The sequence below is a fragment of the Seriola dumerili genome, unplaced genomic scaffold (genome assembly GCF_002260705.1).
Source record: "Seriola dumerili isolate Sdu_G_001 unplaced genomic scaffold, Sdu_1.0 BDQW01000025.1, whole genome shotgun sequence".
Lineage (NCBI taxonomy): Eukaryota > Metazoa > Chordata > Actinopteri > Carangiformes > Carangidae > Seriola > Seriola dumerili.
Genome location: NW_019174280.1, coordinates 7,563,444 through 7,584,969, shown reverse-complemented (window position 1 = coordinate 7,584,969; position 21,526 = coordinate 7,563,444). Strand labels below are relative to the sequence as shown.

General features: G+C 39.8%; 1 protein-coding gene across 1 annotated transcript in view; it reads right to left on the bottom strand.

Annotated features, from left to right (window-relative positions):
* atad2b (ATPase family, AAA domain containing 2B) overlaps positions 1-21,526 on the bottom strand; it is a 70,354-nt gene that overhangs the window by 35,024 nt on the left and 13,804 nt on the right. The window contains exons 21-26 of the mRNA XM_022770447.1: positions 17,048-17,177; positions 16,483-16,500; positions 15,718-15,899; positions 15,452-15,611; positions 12,695-12,817; positions 9,430-9,558 (exon numbers count right to left, since the gene is read on the bottom strand). Coding sequence (XP_022626168.1) covers positions 9,430-9,558; positions 12,695-12,817; positions 15,452-15,611; positions 15,718-15,899; positions 16,483-16,500; positions 17,048-17,177 — 742 coding nt within the window. The remainder of the gene's footprint in view (positions 1-9,429; positions 9,559-12,694; positions 12,818-15,451; positions 15,612-15,717; positions 15,900-16,482; positions 16,501-17,047; positions 17,178-21,526) is intronic.

Below are 21,526 nucleotides of genomic sequence, written 5' to 3'. Positions count from 1 at the left end.
CATAAAACTGTTTAAATTGTTTTGCATCTCCTTAAGAGAAAAATGGGATCTAGGTTTAGCTGTATGGTAGAGTCTTCACTAACTATTGGCACTTATTCCAGACAGTGTCTAGACTAAAGCTTATCTTAACTCAAACTGCCCTGTGGTGTAGCTGGTGTTGGAGGGTTAGTATTGATTGCACCCAGCTTCTGCTTTGGCTGATCCAACAATTCTGCCTATAAACATGGCTTAGGACCAAAATAAAACCTGAATTAACATTTATTCTCAATAAAAATGTGTTTTATTGAGCTTGTGAGCTGTCTAGCTGAAATAAAGCGAGTCTGCAAGTTCAGGCAGGCAATTCAAGTGGTACTGTGCTCTAGATTTGCTAATCTGTCAGCTAAGTTCTTGCGACTGCCATTACCAACTGAATGGTCTATTTAGGTGTCGGACTGAGTTGCTCTTTCATAACCACCATTTGTGCTGCCAGTGCTTTCTGTGCATTCATGCACCACCACTATCCCTGTATTCACATAGGAAGCTGTTACATTTTTTTTTTCATTGCTCCTGCCTTAGGATTGTTTTTGCAATAACTACTACCTTAGTGAAGCAGATACTGTTTGACTCGAGCTAAATGAAATCTTTACACCTATTCTCAATTAAAAATAAATAAATAAATGAATAAATAAAACATTCTAGTTCAAATAAGATAGGTTAGTCTGACAAGTGGATTACACTGTGCAAAAACTATTTACAATGTCACTGATAAAACTATCAGTGACTAAAACTATAAAGAATATAGTATATATCAGTTATTCTTATTTATTATTTCTATAACACCAAAATAAATAGATGAGTGACAGAGTATCAATAAGTAGATAATTACCATAGCAACATCTATGTGTGAACACATTCTTCCCTTTCAAGTTAGGGGCTGCACTTTTGCAAGATTCTCTGAGGCAAGTTCATATATTCAGTCTTCCCACACTTATCTTACAATTACATTTTAAAACTTTCATAACTTCAAACCAATTTTCCATGACAAGAAAAGTGTATTGTAATATTGTAGATAATTTGATTCACTGTAGCTCAGAGATTTGTGAAATCCATCTTTCCTAACATGCAAATCCTAAATTTAATTAGTAATTTCAAAAAACAATAAGTAAAAGCACAATGTGAACAATAGCATTCTAAATTTTTTTTACCATAAATAAATATTCTTCAGGGACTGTACAACAGTAAATCAGTTGCACATTCAAGAAAGTACAAGTCTGGTACAGTCAAATATAAAAGGTGTGCAGTAAATATCATAATTAATTAAATCATCAAGTTCATCATTTTGATTTTGTTGAGACCATTAGAGTGATGGCAGTTCAACTCCATGTTAACTTTTGATGATGTGCTTTGTGGTGACATTGGATTGGATTGCATTTTTGAGGTGTCCATGCATACACAAATATAATTTAGTTAATGACTGATGAAGAAGGTATTCATCAAAGAATAAAAAATTTAGTTTAACTCGAAGTCACTGAAAACATGATCACACTAACATGCCTCAGTGTAATAGCTTTCTTACACTCCTAAACAACACACCTACTTGAGGAAACTATGTCCTTAATCAAACAGAAAGAGAAATGAAGTTCAGTGAAGAAGAGAACAATTTACAACCACTTGTCCCTGACCCAGACCTCAGGGAAGCATTAGGGTGCCACAACAACAAAGGGGAGACTTGATTCATAAAACAATTAAAAGCTCTTACTAAAATGTGCCTTTTTAACGCTGTATCTACATTGGACCATTAGTCACTGACATGTCACAGATAAGATGGCTTGATAAATAACAATGAACTATTCATGGGTCTGACTGGGCCACTGGGGAGCTGATGAGTTACATAACTGTCCTTGACTCTTATGATGTGTCATAATAAGTGGTTAGCTGGAAAGGGGCAGCTGTGTTGAGAGAAAATGCATCTCATTTCTGGGTTTAATGGAGATGTGGCAATTAGCCTGGATAAGTGCGAATCTAGGAGTAATCTGATGTAATTAAAAACCCAGTCGGTGCACATTCCTATTCTTATGGTGGTCTAATGTGACTCATGTCGCTTAATGTGGCCATCTCTTAAAGAGTCCCCAGAGATGTGAGCATGGATGGCTGAGTTTGTGTTTAGAAAAGTTAATCTCCACCACAGAACACGCAGACATTAGTTTATCTGTTATTCTGGGAAAGAAGATGTAGCAGTGTCAAATTCAGTATCAATAAGCACCAAACTGAAGGAATAATACCAAAACTACTCAAGTGAAGATTTCTAAAGCACGCATACACAAAATACACAAAACAACAACACAAATCTCAGAGAATAGTGATTAGTGTGATCTCTCCATTGAAATTCTCAGTGTATGGTGGGTGAAACATTTTGAATTAGATAACCAGTAACCAAATCATCAAAACATCACTGCATTCACATGCTAACCCTGATAAACAAGGTGCCCACATTACAAAGAGGTGGATCTTATTGGGGAACAGATACCAGTCACTTTCCATCAAGCAGGGTTTGAGAAGTGCATAAAGTCCAAAAGATAATCTGGATCTCACCAGCAAATCCATAAGTAATTCCAACTAATCAAGCACTAATGCATCATTTTGTTTGTTCAATTTGTTCCAGTCAACTTATCAGAACCATGCAGAGAGAGGCAATACACCCCATTAGGCTACCTGGCGTTTACTAGCTTCTGATGTTTACTGAAATTGACTGATCGACTGCACTATGGTAAAAACAATGAGAGTGAAAGCCCAGGAGGCCTTGTATAATTTTCTGTCTATAGTACAGCCTAAATGCTGAGATGCTGGGCTTCTCTTTAATGTTGGAGAGATATATATAAAATCTAGCATTACTGTCTCACAGATGTATGCCTCTGCCAACCAGTCAAGTTGCAGGAAATATCACCACAATATCCCCTCCCTGAGTTACTGTGTTGAATAATGGCCAGAAGTGTTTTTTTGCAGAACATTATGATGTCACAGTGAAGCTGACCTTTTACTATTTGGATATAAAATGTCATCACTTCATGATTTTATCCTATTGGACATTTGTGTTAAATTGTGTCATAATTAGTGTATGAATTCTTGATTGTTATGGCCAAAGATGTATTTGTGAGGTCACAGTCACCTTAACCTTTAACTTTGGACCACCAACTTCTAATCAGTTCCTCCTCGAGTTGAAGTGAATGTTCGTGCCACATACAATGAAATTCCTTCTGGGCGTCTATATATCACACTGACAACAACGCAAGGTTACCATGACCTTGACCTTTGGTCTTTGCCAACCAAAATCTAAACAGTTCATCATTGAGTCCAAGTGAACCTTAGTAACACCTTAAGGGAATGTCTTCAAGAATGGAATGGACGGACAGGCAACTCGAAATCATAATGCCTCTGGCCACAGCTTTCGCCGGCACAGAGGCATACCCTTCATTATGGAAAGCACAGTACCAGATCGACTTCAACTGGAAAGACAGGCCAACCAATCCTATGTGAAAATCCAAACCTGTCTACCTCTCACGGAAACCTCTGAATATAATTTGTGATGTACAGATATTCCTAGAACGATAACATAATATCAAAACAATGAATGTCATTTGTGGTCCAGTTATTTGATTAACCAGTCGATTAGCAGTAATTTCAGCAATTAGACAGTGTATGAGAGCTGTTCAACTTTACAGACCTTTGACATGAGGTGAAGAAAAAATAGCATTAAAATGATAAATTACCAAACACTGTTCAATATGGACACCTCTGCATCGGCAGTATTATCTATGATTACTCTTGGCCTAATCCTGGCATCTCTATACAACACTTAGGAAAGCTTCGAAAAAGACAATAACCATATTTCATAATTGGGCATTGTCAGCATTACACCTCTATCAGTTAAGCTTTCAAAAGCCACCCTCTTCTACTCATCCACACTCTCTTTTCCCTTCCCATCACCTCTCTAGCATTCTTGGGCAGTACAGCTTGTAGTCATTGGGCATGCACAGAGGCAATGAGCAGCAACACTCAATCATTCCAGTGTAACTCTCTGGGCTCATTTCTTAAAAGGCACAAATGTATGCTGTTTACAATAATATGGTTATCTGCATTGCACAGTAATAAAACAAGGCATTAAAACCCAGTGAAGAGGATCACCACCCAACCTTGTCAACTGTGAACACTTAAGCATGCAGCATCAACTATGAATGGTGATATGCTGGGAGTGAAAAGACCCACAGACACAGAATGAATCTTCAGAAACACTAACACTGATGTCAGCTCATCTGCACCCTAAAACAATAATGGAGGCAAGCGGCATCATGGATGATTTTACATTCATTTCACGCTTGGTGCCACAATCCATGAGGCATCTGTGCCCACAAAATGGCAGCTTACGCTCAGTGCTTATTCACTCTGGGCTTTGCATGCTTTGCCTGGATTTTATTAGTGAGCGCCACGGGGTGTCAGAGTGTTCAACTCAAGATTGTTTTTCGCTTGGTAGCCAAAAAGTAGTTTGGGGAAATTCACTGTCCAGTTCTAATAACTAATAATAAAATCAAGATTTCAGTTTTAGAAGATGCTTTATTTTCTCCTGATGCCCACTAGTACACTCTAATTTTAGCCTTTAGGAAGCTGAAGAAATATTACATCCGTAGAACAGAACTACATCTGTTACCTGTAATCTGTACCACATGCCATGATTTATGATGTGCGATATAAATGAATATTGAAAGTAAATGATCTAATTCGAATATAGCTATGTATTAGTGTAAAAACCTACACTCGTGTTTTAAATTTTGGTTTGACGAAAACCCTGTTTTGCCTTGTTTACTTGCAGGACAGAATTTGATTATCACATTTCCTTTACCATTGTCAATTTTAGAACAAAAAATGTGAGATGAAGGAGGAAAACAAGGGAAAAGTTGAGTGATGGAGTGACATGGAAAGAAAAATATGACGAAACTACAGGCAAGAGGAGTAAAAACGAGAGAAAAGGAAATGTATTTATTTAATCCCTTTCTGGAGTTGGATGATTTTTACAGGTCACTTGGACCTGAAGAGCAACTTTTGCAGTGACGTAAACTGACCAAAATTGTGTCCACCTGTCATTTAAGTCTCAGCACACTGAAAAGTTGGGAGGATAAAAGGATAACTTCATAAAAGCGACAACTGGTTTTTAATTGATTCAGGTAAAAGAAATACTTGAGAGATATTCAAGTTCCCCTAAAGACATGCTTTAAAGTATGCAGAAAATCCTCTGCTAAGGTTAACATTATGTTTAACAGTGTTTTCCCACATAAAAAGTACACAAAAAAATGAACTGGAAGCTCATCTGCCTTCCTCATCGAGAAATTCTGGATCAGGCCTCATGCCCCGCCCACCACTGCTGCTGCTTGTGCTAGGTTGACTGGTGAAAGAGTAGTACGTCTCAAGATTTTTACCGTTAGAGGAAAAATCGGAGAGATACAGCCATACATGTTTGACCCTCAGTCAGACCCAGACTCAGACGAGTCTGTTGTGCACCAAAATCGGTGACTACCAGACTTATCAGAACGGTAAGTGCAGTTAGCATCTGTTATTTGTTTATGTTTGTTTGTTAGTTTGTTAACTTGACAGTAGTTGACATAGCATTAGTGGTTGTGCTAATGCAAACTTTCGGTTTCAGGTTCCCTATGATTGGTTCCTCAGGTTTGCAACATATGAAACCCTAGTTGTGTGAATCCGGTCCACAGGAGTACTAAGGTGGAAATACTCAGCCATGGAATTGACTAATCATTTTGCCCCTGATGTATCATGTTTTTGTCTTTGTTTTTATTTTAAAAACCATGTGGACATGTTTACAAGGTTAAAACTTGATTTTCATTCGAGATGGTCTTTAAGGACATCAGCTAGCATGCATAACACATTTATGTCAAGGGTAACCTTCATTAAGTATAGTAGATCTGACATCTTTGTAAACAGAAAAGGCATAGATGAGAAAACTGGGTAAACAAAATTGTCTGCAACAGTTCTTTGTGTTTCTTAAATTAAAAAAGTGCCTTCTTATTAACCCATTTACTTGTGCACTGTGACCATCTCAGCATGTACAGACTGTGTACCTGTTGTCCTTTTGTCCTGAGAAAAAAAATCCAGGCCATCCTTTTAAGCAGTAACTACTTCAGTCTGAGATAAAAAGGAAATGGAAGTATTTATTATTACTTTAAATATCCCATCAAGGTCTAGTGATGGATTGACATTGGCAGTGGGGAGAGGAGCTGTCTGTTTATTGTGATGCGAGATACAAGGCAGGGGAGAGGCAAGCCACAGCAGTGCTCTGTCTACATGAATGCAGCCTGGTGGCTTTTGCCTTGGGCATGCTATTGAGTGACGCGGAGGACACATTATGCAGTGCCTACATCATTATTCTTTCCTTCTGCAAACAGTTCAACAGTTGAATAAGGACAATCTTGTCAACTGGAAGAAGAAAAACACTGGTGAACCATGCCAAGAAAAACAGACTGATAAAGGTTTTTGCCAAACTGGAATAGTGACATATGACTTCAGTCTGAGTATGACAAATAAGGAAAACAAGAGAATGATCAGACATTGATTTTTAGTTAAGAAATAAATAGCGTATGCCTTCACTGTCACAGAAATAACCCATCTGATTTAGCTTGCAAAAAACAGTCATGAGTGATTGAAAAAAAACTGAAGGGACTTAATTATTAATGAAAGGAAAGCACTCCATATGAACCAGATCCTTGTGGTGATGCACTACGAATGAACCCCAGGCTGTGGCCCAGGTAATGGGCCTTGGGTTTTCTGCTCCTCCTGGGAGGGAGTGACAGGAGGGAGGGAGGGGGTGGAGAGAAAGGCTGAGAGAATGGGGGAGCAGAGAAACCATGACAGACCTATCTATGCAGGCTAATGGAAACCACATCCTTCTTCCTGTTTTCTTTTGCATTAACAGCAGCAAGGTCTTCCATCTTCCTATCCCTGATTGTCTTTACAGCGGGAGCAGATGCTCCACCTATCTACATCTGAACAACTAGGCATATCCACAGCCACTGCTTTTAACACCTGATTCTAAAATATCTTTCAAAAAGCCTTTCACATAACTTTCTTCACGGTTCCAAATGTGAAGGAATGAATGTGCATTTGATTCCTGCCACCACTCTCCTGTTATACTTGTATGTCAAAGGCAACTCTCAGCCTTAGGCCAACAGAAAAGAGGGATGGAAGGCGAGAGAAGGAGAGGTGGCCCAGATAAAAGCCATATAGAACCAGATAGGCTTCACCCTGCAGGTAATGATCTAGGATAACTTGAACCTTCAAGTCCTGACCTTCCGCAGAAAAAGAAAGGGAAAGCTAAAAGCCCTGGAATGACCTTAGCTGCAACGGGTGCAATTCATTAACTGTTTATTTCTTCTTTAATATCAGCACACAAATTGGCATTTCCTCCAGCAAGTGCACTGTGCTTTGATTGTGGGCTTGTGTCATATCTTGATACACAACTGACTCTGTGATCAATTAGCCTAATAGCTGCCTTGCTGAGGTGTTCCAGGTGAGAACTGGCGATGTCACAAATTAATCACCTGAGTTAGCCTAATTAATTAAGCCTCTGGTGGAGGCTGATAACGACTCTCCCAAGAGCTTCTAAATTGGTGGTCCGCATCTGTGACATTTAGCTTTGTAGATAAAGACTGCCACTAAAAGTAGCATCACAGGCCTGTTGGCTGCCACCCTTAAAAACAGAAGAAATTAGGTCTGCCCAAATTAATAATTTGTTTATTTCACCATTATATAACTTTGATGAGCAATAAATGAATCAGTACTTTAACTTTAACTTTTGTAGCCCTAATTCATATGCACTGATAATTTACACCGATTTGCAAGTTTATTAGGTACACCTGTACAATATCTTGTGATACAATAAAATATCAAGGTAGTAAATCACAAATGTTGAATGAGCCATATGGCAACTTAGGTCGTAATTAGCGATGTAATGTATTGTACTAGATTGAAATGTTTATAATAGTTTCTACATCTCCACCCCTTAACAAAACAAAAAGTCAAGCCTGGTGTTACAGTCTTTAATTGAGGAGCCATTAATTTACCCTTGACTGATTTTTTAAATATAATTTTGGGGGTAATTTAAGTCTAAATATCCACTCCCAACTGTATAGCTGTTTTTCCTGGCCTAGCAGGACAAGATAAATAGCAGTAAGCTTGAGACTTATACATGCTCAGAGTCTTAGTATTTATGGTCGCCAACAGAGGCCCTCATCTCTCAAGGGGGGGGGCATCTCCCTCAGAGAAGGAAGGGTTTACCCACACAGCAGGGGTTCCATGAGCAACTCTCATGAGAGACAAGCACCACCTTGTGTCTGACAGCTGAACTGCACACCCACAAAAATCAATCTGAGCTAACAGTCCATTATCATCACAATCTTTTTTCAGTCCGATCATATGTCATTATAAATGCCGCCTACTCTACCTCCACACTCTCTTACGCAGACTGTGAACATCTCATTATGACCTTAGAGGGTGCCCCTTTCTGCCCATCTCATTCTCCATATTTTGCCCAGGTGGAAGCTAGAGGGAATTTTTCCGATTACATGTAAAAACTGCTTACTTCTGATTCGTTCAGGTAACAGCCTCATTAGTCTGCCCCCTGCTCGGGACTGGCCCTCCCCTCACCCTGAGGCACCTGCCGTTTGCCACAGGTGGGCATGTAATTGCTCTGTGGTGTGGTCATGTTCTGAGTGGTTAGGAGAGAGCAGTCTTGCTAATGAGGCTGCTCACTGTGTTGCTTCTCCACTACTGAGAAATGTATCTGTATGCGTGTATGTGTGTAGGCAGGTGTATGACATCACATACATCTGGTATACTGTTGTAATACAACACAGCTGCTTGCTGCTGCATCAGAGACAGAGAAAAAACAAGGTGAGATAGAGAGTGTCAAAGTTTCAGTGTGTATGAGTCAAACAGAGGGGTAATAGTGTACTTGGAGACAATCTGATTTATGTCTTTTTGTTTCAGCTGAGGATGTATTGATTTCTCAAAAACACACTGATACATTCAGTATGTGCACGTTCACAAATACTACCTTACATGTATTTCTTAGGTGAAGTTAAGAAAATGGTAAAATATTATGAATTACTGTGGTAAATATGACGATTTGTGAGTCATTTTTCACATTTCACAGGCAAATTGATAGGATAAGGTATCTACCAAAACAATTATTTGTGGCATGGTGACAGTGTACATTCTCTGCCCTGGCAGTGGACTCAGCACTACTGTCATTCAACTTGTCCTATAAGGTGGGTGTGTTGGGTTACGAGAGCACACATGTGCATGATGACTCTGTAAATCTCATCAATCACCCTGTTCAGGTTGTGTAGCAATTATAAAGATGTGTGGTGTGCAAGACTGAATACTCACTAGTGGTGCACTGCTTGTCAGTGGCTTCACCCTGAGTGCTGCTCCTGGCCTGCTCCTCTCCTACAGTGTGGTACTTTCTGGTTGCCAGAGTGCCCGGAGCTGCCGTCAGCTGAGCTGGCGTCTGGAGGTCTGCAGTGCCCACAGAGGATCAGTTACCAACAACAGACAAAACTCTTTGTGTGTACATGTGTGTGTGTTTGTGTAAATGGGAAAACACTTCTGAAACACATTCCTGACAGGATACAGAGTGTGTGTGTGTGTGTGTGTGTGTGTGTGTGGGTGTGTGTGTGTGTGTGTGGGTGTGTGTGTGTGTGTGTGGGTGTGTGTGTGTGTGTGTGGGTGTGTGTGTGTGTGTGTGGGTGTGTGTGTGTGTGTGTGGGTGTGTGTGTGTGTGTGTGGGTGTGTGTGTGTGTGTGTGTATGTGTGTATGTGTGTGTGAGAGAACACCAAAAGACTAGGATCGTACTTTGACGGACAATGATAAAAATGTGATCTGACAGACAAAGATAACCAGAGGAAGTGATATGGTGAACGCAGTGCAACCACAAGTCAATCAGCACAAATATTGATACAAAAACTACGGATATCATTTGCAATGGCTATATGTTTCACTCTGAGAGCTTGAGTTTGACAAGAATGAAAAGCATGAAAAAGTGAATGAAAAAGAAGTGGAGCGTATAGGCATGCAAGCCCCTGAAATTGAGACATTTCAACTTTGACATCAAGTGATATTTAAGTTTTTGGTCAAAATTATTACAGCTCCTTTCATCTTGTCATGGGGGAGAAAATCCCCCTGGATACGCTGTGAGTTTTGAACACTGCTGCAACTGGACATCAAGCCTTGCTGCACTAATTGATAGCTTTATAGCAGGACCTTGACTGCAAGATGAAATATTTACACTGCTGTATTCCTCCTCTCAGGCAGTTGACTTCTGCTCCTGCAATATTCATTTAGCATCTTGTGCTTTTAGTTGCTAAAAGAGGAAATCAAAAGAAAAGAGTGACTTCTTTTTCTTCCTCTTTGATAAGTACCCCGCTTGGTACAGAAGAGTCAGGCCTCTGTGGCTTAAGTCAGAAGTCAATAGGCCCTGAGGGGGGGCAGTGCTGTGCATAGTGTAGATAATATTTTATTTATTTATTTTTTTTAAATAAATTGTGTCTTTATGTGCAGTTCCCTCAGTACACTTGTGAACTTTAAAATTTTCAGGAAGAGCAGAACAAAAAAACAACATGAGTTACCAAGTGTCATTTTTGGAATGGTTCTGTTTTCTCATGCTAGCAAATTCAAATAGCATGAAGTGCAGGAAGGAACATATCTTCATGGTCATTCAATAAAAAGAAGAAAAACACAATGTAGTGGCCAGAGTGGATTTCTTTATGAATCTATAGTCAAGGCTAAATATTGAATGCATATTGTATGATTAACTGTGGTTGCAATGTACTCCAATGTACTCTGGTACTGTGGGTGCAGAGACCAACAGTGACGCTATGCAGTATTGTCTTCCTTCTAATCGATTTCTAAGGTGGGTGTGTGTAAGATTTTGTGCACAACATGTGCAGGTGTACTTGCACATGCACATACACAGTAGAGCCCGACCGATTTATCAACTGATTTATCAGTCAGGTTCTACTGGCCTCTATTGGCCTATCACAGATATATCAGTATCAGTGCATATAATCTGCGCTGATATGAATACTTCAAGTTATATAGGCAGCTTTTTATGTATATTTGATCTTTTGTTTTCATTAAAGTTATATATATTTGTCCCTATGTTTTTTATTTATGGGTATTTATTTTTATTGTTATTTAATTTCCAGTGAAGTTTACCGTTTCAGTGCACTGATGTCATTTTGGACAATAAAGTTTTTTGTTAAACTGTAAAATCTCCTGCTTTAATTACATATCTTTTTCACAAGTGTGAACACACACACACACACACACACACACACACATATATATATATGTATGTATGTATGTATGTATTTATATCGGCTGATATATCAGTATCGGAATTTTTTTACTCCAATATCGGTATCAGCCCCAAAAATCCAATATCGGTTGGGCTCTAATACACAGCTATGTTTGGTCTTAGCAAATGCACAGCTTAATCTAGCTGAGTCAAGATAACACACACAAATTACACATTTTCATTTAGTGCCTAGTGTATTTAAACATTGTTTTGCATGGATAAGTGACAGTGGTGTTACATGGGTCAAGTGTTCAATATACAGAAGTGTTATTTAGCCTTTTCCCATGTTGGCAAGTATAGCAACAGGAACATTTGCATATGATTACATGCCTTTGTGCTCAAATATTTGACAACTAACATAAAACCCAATACTTAAAAGCTTAAGCCTATTATTTAAACACATTGTATGTATGTGCATTTCTATGTGCATAAGGCTAATTCAGATTTACCCTGAGTCCACTCAGCACTGCTTGGGGCTGTTTGGTGAGTGTACAGATGCAGAGCGTCAGGCAGACAGCTAGCACAGAAGGTACTGTCTGGAACACTGGAGCCCCAGGCATCACTCCTTTCTGCGCCACATACTCTGCTCTAAAAGCTGACTGCTCCATCAAGTGCTACTGGGCTACCACACAGAGTTTTTTTTTCTCCAAAAAGCAGGTTTCTATTCTCCAAAATAATCTATCAAAGATTTTCTACAAAAAAAGAAAGGGCAGGCAAAGAACTACACAGCTAACATGGACTGGCTAGGGCTCATTATTCAAGTGAATGAGTATTCTTCCAAAGTGTTTACTTATTTACATAAACAAATGATGTTTTTGTGTTCAGTGTTATTAGTGTGCTACATTAGTCTGCCCCGCCAGTAATATAATGAAAACAACTATCCCTACATAAAGAGGGTAGTGAAGACAAAATAATGGATATTTATCAAGTAACTGCAGTTATTAGGTGGAAATTAGCTAGAAGCTAAATCTGGTACATCTGTTCTCTTTGTATGAATTTTTTTTTTCACATGGTCCCTGACAAATTAATGTAATAAACTAAAAAAATGAATGTGTTTTTGTTTACTTAAGTTGCAAAATACTTTCCACAAGTCGTTAAGTGGTAATCAAGGAAATGGTAGGACTTAAAAATTGTTCAGTGTTAACAGATATCTGTTAAAATTTTATGGTGTCAACCCTTACCGGTAGAATAGTGTAGTAAGTGTAGAATACTTTTCGGTACGATAGATAGTGTGTCTTATTTCAGTAACTGAAAAATATGCTTTCCATTTTGCTTTGTTGAAATTATTTTCTTACCCCTCTTCCTGCACACTTCCTTGATCTCCTCACACATGCGGTCGAACTCGGGGTCCAGCTCAGCAGCAAATATAGCATGGGCTGTGTCCTTTAAACTGCATGCTCGGTGCCGGATCACCTTGTCTAAGAAAGGAGGAGACAGTGAAACAAGTGTGTGTCAAAAGACACAGAACTGGGGTTTTCTGAACATGTGTGTGCATGTATGTTCAAGGGCATGTCTTTTGTAAAACAGGATTACAATCAGTATTTCTGCCATGGTATTATAACAGTTTTTTCCCTTAGATATCAGTTTCTTCTTCTTCTCCCCACCATCAAGGCTTATGCAATTGTGCAAGACTGTAGTTTGCAGCTTGATATTGCATGTTCTCCTCTTCCTATCATGTATGTAAAACAAAGAGTGAATAGCAAGCTCACCCCATTCCACTGTATCTGTGAGAAAGGGGATTGTAGCATTTTCTCACAGTTTGAAAAGGATAGAGCCGGCTTTGGTGAGAAATAGTAACGGGCAGAGCTCAGACATGCAAGAAAGTCTTGATATCACCCTTTTACGACAAAGGTGGGTGCATTCACACACATGCTGGCACATACAGTATACAGTTCGTTCAATCTGAAATATCTTTTAAATGCATATTCATTCTCTCTCACATCAACACTCCTTACACCTTCACAACACTTCTTTACCCTTAGATGTATGGCAGCATCATTAAATCCTCCTTCTTCCCTCCTGCCGCATCCATGGAGGGAAAATAAAGACTGAGCTGAAGAGGCAGGCCAAAAGCACAGCCACTGTAAACAATCCGTCTCTCATTACGGCAGACAGAGGGAGAACAGTTCAGGCAGAGAGTGGCAGAGGGGTCACAATATGCCAGCTTCCTTTGTCTAATTGGAGGATGGCTGTCTAATTGCAATGGAGGCAGTCTGTGTGTGCTTTTTTACTGAGTATTTCTGAGCGTGTGCACATGCAAGTGCATCATAAAAGCAAAAATGCCTGTCAGTGGAGGAGGTGTCAAAGGCCAGGTGGAATGCCGAGAGCACATCAGCACCTTTATGGACTCTGCCTAACCTCCTCATCTAGAACAGAAAAGACTGCACTTACATACAACGCTGTTGCTTACGTGTTAATAGAAGGTTGGGGGGTTGTCAAAGAGTTGTTAGCACCATTTCCCTCAAGCAACAAAAAAGCATTTGTGACACTTTCTTGCCCTTTTTAACATAAAGTAATTATTTAGCAAGGTTGGGAGGTAAAAGAAGAGGAAGCCAACATGATTTTACATGGAGGACAGCATGATAAAGACAGCGTGAAGGACAAGGAGAACCAGACCACAGAGGGATAATGAGGTTTTTTTCCCAGCACTTTGTGAGCTGGTGTAGAACTTCCCCAGCAGCATAATTGTGCAGAGTGTGGGCCATATTCCCTGGGCCAAGCACTGGGTGAGCAGGCAAAGAGGCTTCGTTAGTCTTCTTTATTAAACTGCCTAATTGCATTTTTCTCGTTTATTGTATCATTTGTAGACCCTGCATTCCAACAAATGACCCAGGCCCTCGCCTGCAAAGACAGATATGATTTATTCATTTGGGCTGGCAGAGAATTGCTTCCCATTAGTATCAGGCAACTATATCCTTGCAAGGGAACTGAAGCAGCTAAACACACAAGGCGAGAATTAAAATGGTCACATCAACTGAATGGTCTGAAGCAAGGCTACTGTATGCAACTTTCAATTAACATTATTGGGATTGCTATTGAGGATTTGATTCTAGTAGAAAGTACTTTCTTCTTTTGTGCAACAAGATGCTCTTAACGTTTTTTCCCATTTTTCCATGGTATTTGTTGTGTACACACAAACATGTAACTGTCTTCACAAAGGCTTTTCCCTGTCATCCAAATAAGTACCCCGTTTAAACAATAAAAGTAAATCCAGTTTAATTGTAAGATACTGAAAATAACAGACCTTGTTTGTTTGTTTGTTTGTTTTTGTGCACAAGTGTTCCAGCACTCATTATGAAGCCCATATTCGGTTTAGGAAAAGGTGCTAAGATGGGAAGGAGGATGAGGTAAAAGTTGGTTCAAATTGCAAGAAAAGAGACACAATTAAAATTTCATGCATATGCAGCCCTCCTCAGCTACAGAGCATGAATTACACTGTGGAAATGCTATTTTCAGTGGGGGCTGTATGCATTTTGCTTCATTTGAATTTCCAAGTTGACGAAAACTATCTTGAGGTTCTGCAGTTTTAGTGCCTGGAAACCCTCTTCATAAGTTGTTAAATCTAATTATTTTTTACTCACACAATCAGAGCCTAATGGAACACCACAATAACTACAAAAGCACATGGTCATTTTTTCTTGGACAGTCCACTGATGACTTATTATCAAGGTACTGTCCTATGCCACAGCAAAAACAAAGTTTTGCATTCATTGCCTAAAGATAGATGATAGTCTGGTGTTAAAAAAAAAAACTTTTGTGGATTTTAGGAAAATTTCCTAATTTCCTAACAAGGGCTGTATGGATCCATCCATGGATCAATGAAGAAAATGTGCCGTAATGTACTTAGATAAGCATAAGAAGGCTAGTTTGTTAACTGTTATTTTACTTGGTGGTATGATAGTGTTTGTGTGAATGGACGCAAGCATGTGAATTGTGCACACATGCATTTTTATGCATTTCATGTCTATGTTGCATGTGCATTTATGTGCAGCATCTTACATGTATGTGCATGTGTGTATATGTGACCATGTCCATGTAATTTTCCTCCTCACCTCCAGGGTCCTTGTCAGGATTGTATTCTAAAGCATTACTGCAAATGAGGTCAATATCCACCAGGAAGTCTTTCACTGTCAGGTACTTGTGGGTGTCAATCTTGGTCATGACAGTGGACAGGTCCATGGGCTGCCGAATCACTTCAAGGTAGTCTGACACCTGACATACAAACACACAGTTTAGGGTTTAAACTGGCTTAAACCCAACTTTGTCCAACTATAGCAGTTTATAGTGCTGGTCCCTCCATGACTTAATTTCTCTTTACCTCCTCAATGTCAACTGGCTTGCTGAAGATGTTAAAACGTTTGTCAGTGGCCAGGCGCTTGGTCACGTCCCTGAGAAAGAGCCTGAGCTCTCGTAATGTGTTCTCCTCCTGTTCAGCCAGGCGGCGCTGTTCCTCTGCGGACAGGACTCTGGGGCCTGGAGCCGCTGCCACCGGCAGTTCCTCTTCACACCTCTCTGTTAGGAGAGAGAGCAAAAAAAAAGTTAGAGGCAAAAATAAGAGGACTACCCATAATAAAAAAAAATTTTCACACAGTTTCCATCTATAGGCAAGACCTACAAATCTAACACCAACCAAGTTTCAGAGAAAAAGTGAAGAATCTTGTTTGGGTATGGTCATACACACACAACAAAACACAAAGGCCTCAGCTGCTAAAGCACTACAACCAACTAGGCAAAAAATATACACATAGCTACATACATTGGTTGAATGTGAACAACCAGACAGTCCCATCTCAAACCTGACCCTTGACCATTTTCTCTTAACAATATTGCAGACACAGAGCAAAAAAATACTTACCCCAGAAAAAAAAAAACACACACACACATTTTAACATTCTTGCCGCTGATGAAAATAATATAGAGCTACATTCCTTCCCAAACACAGATTTTGAAATACACTGAGGAATAGCCTCTGGCCAGTGACAGAGTGATGAAGCAAGGCAAGCAGATATCCTCTCCTCTTCTCCCAAGGCACTGGTCCTAGCCCAAGGCATCTGCAGACATCGTTAGGAAGGCTCCAGAGCACCTAAGGCTGCTTCACTCACTAGCAGCAATCCAAAACCCTGATTCTAATTATGGCTAATAGCGGCCGGGCCCTCTCATTGCAATTCCTCTCCCTGCTTTTCTGCAGGCCTCTCTGCTGGAAGCCAGACTGCTGTCTTAGTCAGGCAAGAACCCCTGAAGAGCACCAGGCGAGTAAAGCAGGAGACCCCCGCCTTGCATCAATGAGGAATCAGTGGAAGAATGCTAGGCAACATTTCCATTTAAAAGCCCAAGTGGACACTTCTCTCATGTTGAACTGGAGGGCTGGAGAGCACACAGGACATGGGGTAGTTGGAGGGGTGGATGGGGATGTGATTGGGGAGTGGCAGGGCCTGATTTTGATGTGAGTGAGGGACAGAGATGTCCAGGAAAATACAGGCTTCACACTGGGCCAATCTCACACTAAATATCTTACATCTGTTGGCTCTATTCTCAGATTGAAAACATGATTGAAAACAGAGATGAGAAGGAAAGAAGTACACGCAGACAACACTGCCCTCTAGGACTGACTGCAGAGATGCATAAATGAATATAGTAAGTACCTGTACTCCTGAGGCGTGGTGGAGCCCTGGCTGCTTGGACCAGCAGCAGTTCAGAGAAGAAGCTCCTCCTGTCCTCTTCTCCTGGAGGGCACAGCGTTACTACCTCCCCGTACGTCCTCTGAAAGATACTTCTCACCTGTGTTTGAAACAATTAAGGAGTTCATAAAATAACCACAGTCATATATTATTAGTCATTACAATACAAACCACTATATAATCAAATAGAATGTTAAGGCATAAACAATAAGTACAGGTTTTGTTCTCTCTTAGGGTTTGTTCATAGGGCAGTAAACTAAATCTACTTCTTTCATTTATTAATTTTAGTTCCCTGTAAAATTAATCAAATTTAGTGAATACTCATTTTAATCCAATTTCATTTCATTTTGTACACCCACAGTATTGAATTAATTACTACAATTTAAGTTTGTCACATATGTTTGTACTGAAAATGAGCACAATGATAAATACTAAATTGTTGAGTATGCCGTGTAGCTGATGTGCCTGTTCTCATCAGCCACTAAATGAGGAAAAAGCACTACTGAGCACTGCAGAAACTAAGCACACTGTTTAAATGTTAAGGACTTAATGACCATCCTTCCTTCAGTCATTTTTATTTGAGTCCACATCAGGCTGCAACTAACGATTACTGTCATTATCGTTTAATCTCTTATTTTTTCAATTACTCGATGAATTGCTTTGTTTATAAAATATTGAAAAAAATTATTATTATTATTGAAACTCTCAAAGTCTAAGGTGACTTGTTTTGTTTTGTCTGACCAACAATGCAAAACCCAAAGATATTCAGTTTCCAATGATACAAAAACGGAACCTAAACCTAAACCTTTTATCCTTTCAGACATTTTGAGATATGGACTGTGCAGAAAGTAAGATATCTTAATCTTAAGATAGTAAATTCTGTTCATATGTACAAAAAGCCAATACTGGATAAAGGCTCGTAATAAAAATGAAAATTTTATTTCCAATAATTTAGAGTTCCCTCAAGAACAATACCTTTATATAACTGGACAAGTAATGTCCAATATCTCTTATTAAGTAGTGGAAGCAACCAGATTTAACCACCATAATATATATCAGTAACAAAAATCAAACTTAAGCACTCCACCTCAGAAAATCTGAATCAGGTGACTTATTCTGCCAGTCTGATGGCCCTTCAGATCTAAGATAGCATAGTGTAATGCACTTAATAACAAATGATGATTACCGAGGACTACATCCTTTGGACATCTGAATTATTCTTCTGTATGAATACTTAAATCATGGCAATAAGTGCTGCAACATCAAAACATGTGTTGATAAATCTATATTTGTAATGAGAGTTGTGATGAAAACACTACCTTATTTTTGCTTCAGTAAATGACAACCTCACCAGATTTGTCAAGTATGTTTTCTATTTGAGCGATGTTTGGAAAAACAACAGGCCTCTTCCTCAATTATAAGAAATTATGAGGTGACAATTGTAAGTTATTTGACTTTACCAGCACTTTTCAATGGTCAAAACAATAACTACATACATACAGCTACCCAAAACTATCCACAGTTTAGCTTACATCCACAAACTTACTCTGTACCTCGCTGGTAGGAAGAAGTCTGTTCAGTTTTTGTTTTTTTTTGTTGTTGTTGTTGCCATTTTATATCTATAATTATCTGATAAATGAAAGCACAGTATTGGAATGAATATATATAAGCAGCTACCTTAATTTCTGGTGTGCATCCATACTGGGGCTACAGGGGGCTTCAAAGATCCCTGTTCAGTACTGTGAGGGAGCTCAAGGCTGCTCCCAATGGGAAGCCCTGTTGCTGACTAAGCACCCACTTTCCATTTTACATCTCCCCCATCTGTCTTTCACATCGATCTGCTCCCTTACCCATGGCATGTTTGTTCTCCCTTTCTCTCTGCATCTCCCTCTGTTCTCTTTCTTACCCTCTCTCTCTGGATTTTGCTTTCTCTCGTCACAAGAGGGGAAAAAAAGGAGGAATGGAATAAAAACGAGGAAGACAGTAGGGGAGCCAGAGACAGTCAAAAGCCCTTTTTACACAGCCCGCCGACGCTGTTGTGTTACACGTCACGCCTCTGATTCTGGAACGCTGGCTTGCTATCTAAAATCACACACTGGGGCAGCATTATGCCGGCTTTGCTTGGTTCAGTGTAAACAAGCAAAGCCGGCATGAGAGGTCTGCTGAACGGTAATATAGCATAATCTAAAGGGGGGAGCTTAAGTGTATGTAGTACACAGCAGGTAATGATTCTCAGTACTTTTCATCATGATAAAAGCTGCAGGGGTCTTGACACAGGGAGTAATAGCAGATATGTGTTGATAGATGAATGGAGGGGTATGCATGAGAGAGCTGGACGTACAAAGAAAATCAGGGATGTCTGGCTGACAAGAGCAAATATAAAGCAAAACAGGACACCTAGCATGTTCTCCCAGCATGATCAATTCTTAACTGTTGAAACCGACTTAAAAGCAAACTAAAAATATCCTTGTCAGACTATCTGACTCTGCCCTGTTACTCAATTTTCTGAACAAAAAACCTTAATGCAGGTAGAAAATGAGCAGTGCAACACAACACAAGTGAAGATCTCCTCATCTAATCCATCTAAAAGCAGCTACAGCTGAGACACCTTACTGAATCACCATACTTAAAGGTTGACAATCAGTGCTCTCAAAAATGAGAAAGGGTCACACAAATAAATGCTGCAAGGAAAAATGTTGACAACAACATCTGGACAATAATGTACACAGTTAAGTGCAGATATTGACAACTGAGCGAGGGTAAGATGGAGCATTAGATCAACAGGCAGATTGTCAGCAGTAAGGTAGATGCTGTGCTGGACTAAGGAGGGAGCTCTGCCTGAAGGTGAAGCGGTCAATCTACAATGTGCTCTACATTCCAACCCTCAGTTATGGTCATGAGCTTTGGGTAGTGACCGAAAGAATATGATTGAAGATATAAGTGGCACAGGGTAGAACCGCCACACCGTCACACTGAAAGCAGTGAGCTGAGGTGGTAGAGGCATCTGATGCCTCCGAGCTGCATCCCATCCCTGCGGAGGTGTTCTGGCCATGTTCAATTGGGAAGAGACCACAGGGCACACTCATAACAGACGGATGGGGGATGTAGTTAGGGAAGAGGACGTATGGACTACCTTGCCTAGCCTGCTGTTGCTGCGACCTGGACTCACATAATCAACAGAAAATGGGTGCTGACTAATGATTTCGTGACAAATTATTTTCCTTTTGATTAGTGCACACACTGGCATGCTGTCAGTAACTGAATGTTTTACATCCATTGAAGATAAATGACCACTGAGATCAAGCAAGTGTTGTTGGAGGTATTTGTATGTTTTTTGTTTTTTTGTTTTGTTGAGTTTTATTCCCTGTCACATTGTATCAGAGTTGCTACTGATATTTTAAGATGGCACCAAGAATGAACTAATGTGGCTCCAATCATGTGTCAGCTATTAGTAGAGGTATAGATTAGTCCTTACAATTTCACACAATTAATTGCACTGTCTGACTAGGTACCATAATTCTGAAAATGCATTTACTTCAGATCTGCTGCACTGTGTTAGCTTACACAGGGAATACCACAATTTGTGCCATGACTCCTATGTGTAATACTTAGCTTCAGGTATCTTAAGCACATTGACAATATGGGTGCACTACAATTCAGCAGAAATGCTCTGTTGCTACTCCATCAGCCCACTAGGTGCTCAAGTATTAAAGGACTACATGTGGAAAAAAAACTGCAAAACTGTAAGATTTTACCACATGAAATAAAGATCCAGCAAAAGGTCTGGAATATTTGATGAAGACATGGCTGTTGTTTACTCCATTACATCTGTTGTGCTTCAGCACTAAGACCTGATTCCGGATGCATCAACAGTTATGTCCTTATGGTAAAATGTGGTGGAAGCATTCACACTCAACATGAAGTTCATATGTTACAGTGCACTTGTGATGCCTCAAAATACACATCCAATAAAGTGTTGGAGTCACATGTTCTAGTAATTCCAGTCCTCCACCTAAAAGGAAGTCAATCTACACATAGTGAATGGCTGTAATGGGAAGGGGGGAGGCTTTGTAGTTGGACCCAAGCCTGTAGTGTCAGTTTTGGCTGGGGACGGAGGCTGCCTGTTCCCTGCTGAGGTTTGGAGCTGAGGCAGCAGCTGTCACTATGTTCTCAGAGCCAGAGAGTGAAACAACACTCTCAAAGATAGCCAAATCACTTAAAGCACCAAAGACTGTCGCATGTTCATGCCTAAAAATTAAAACCAAAGCTTCTTAAATGTTGCCTGAAGGAAGCTTTTCAGACAAAGAACAAGCACTATCATTTAACAAAACAAACAATTTATTGCAAATAGCTCCAATTATTAGACAAGCTAAAACTGCTAAACATACAAGCAGCCTAAACAAAACCCACTCTTCCAGTAAATGGTCTGCACAACTTACTCACTCTGGA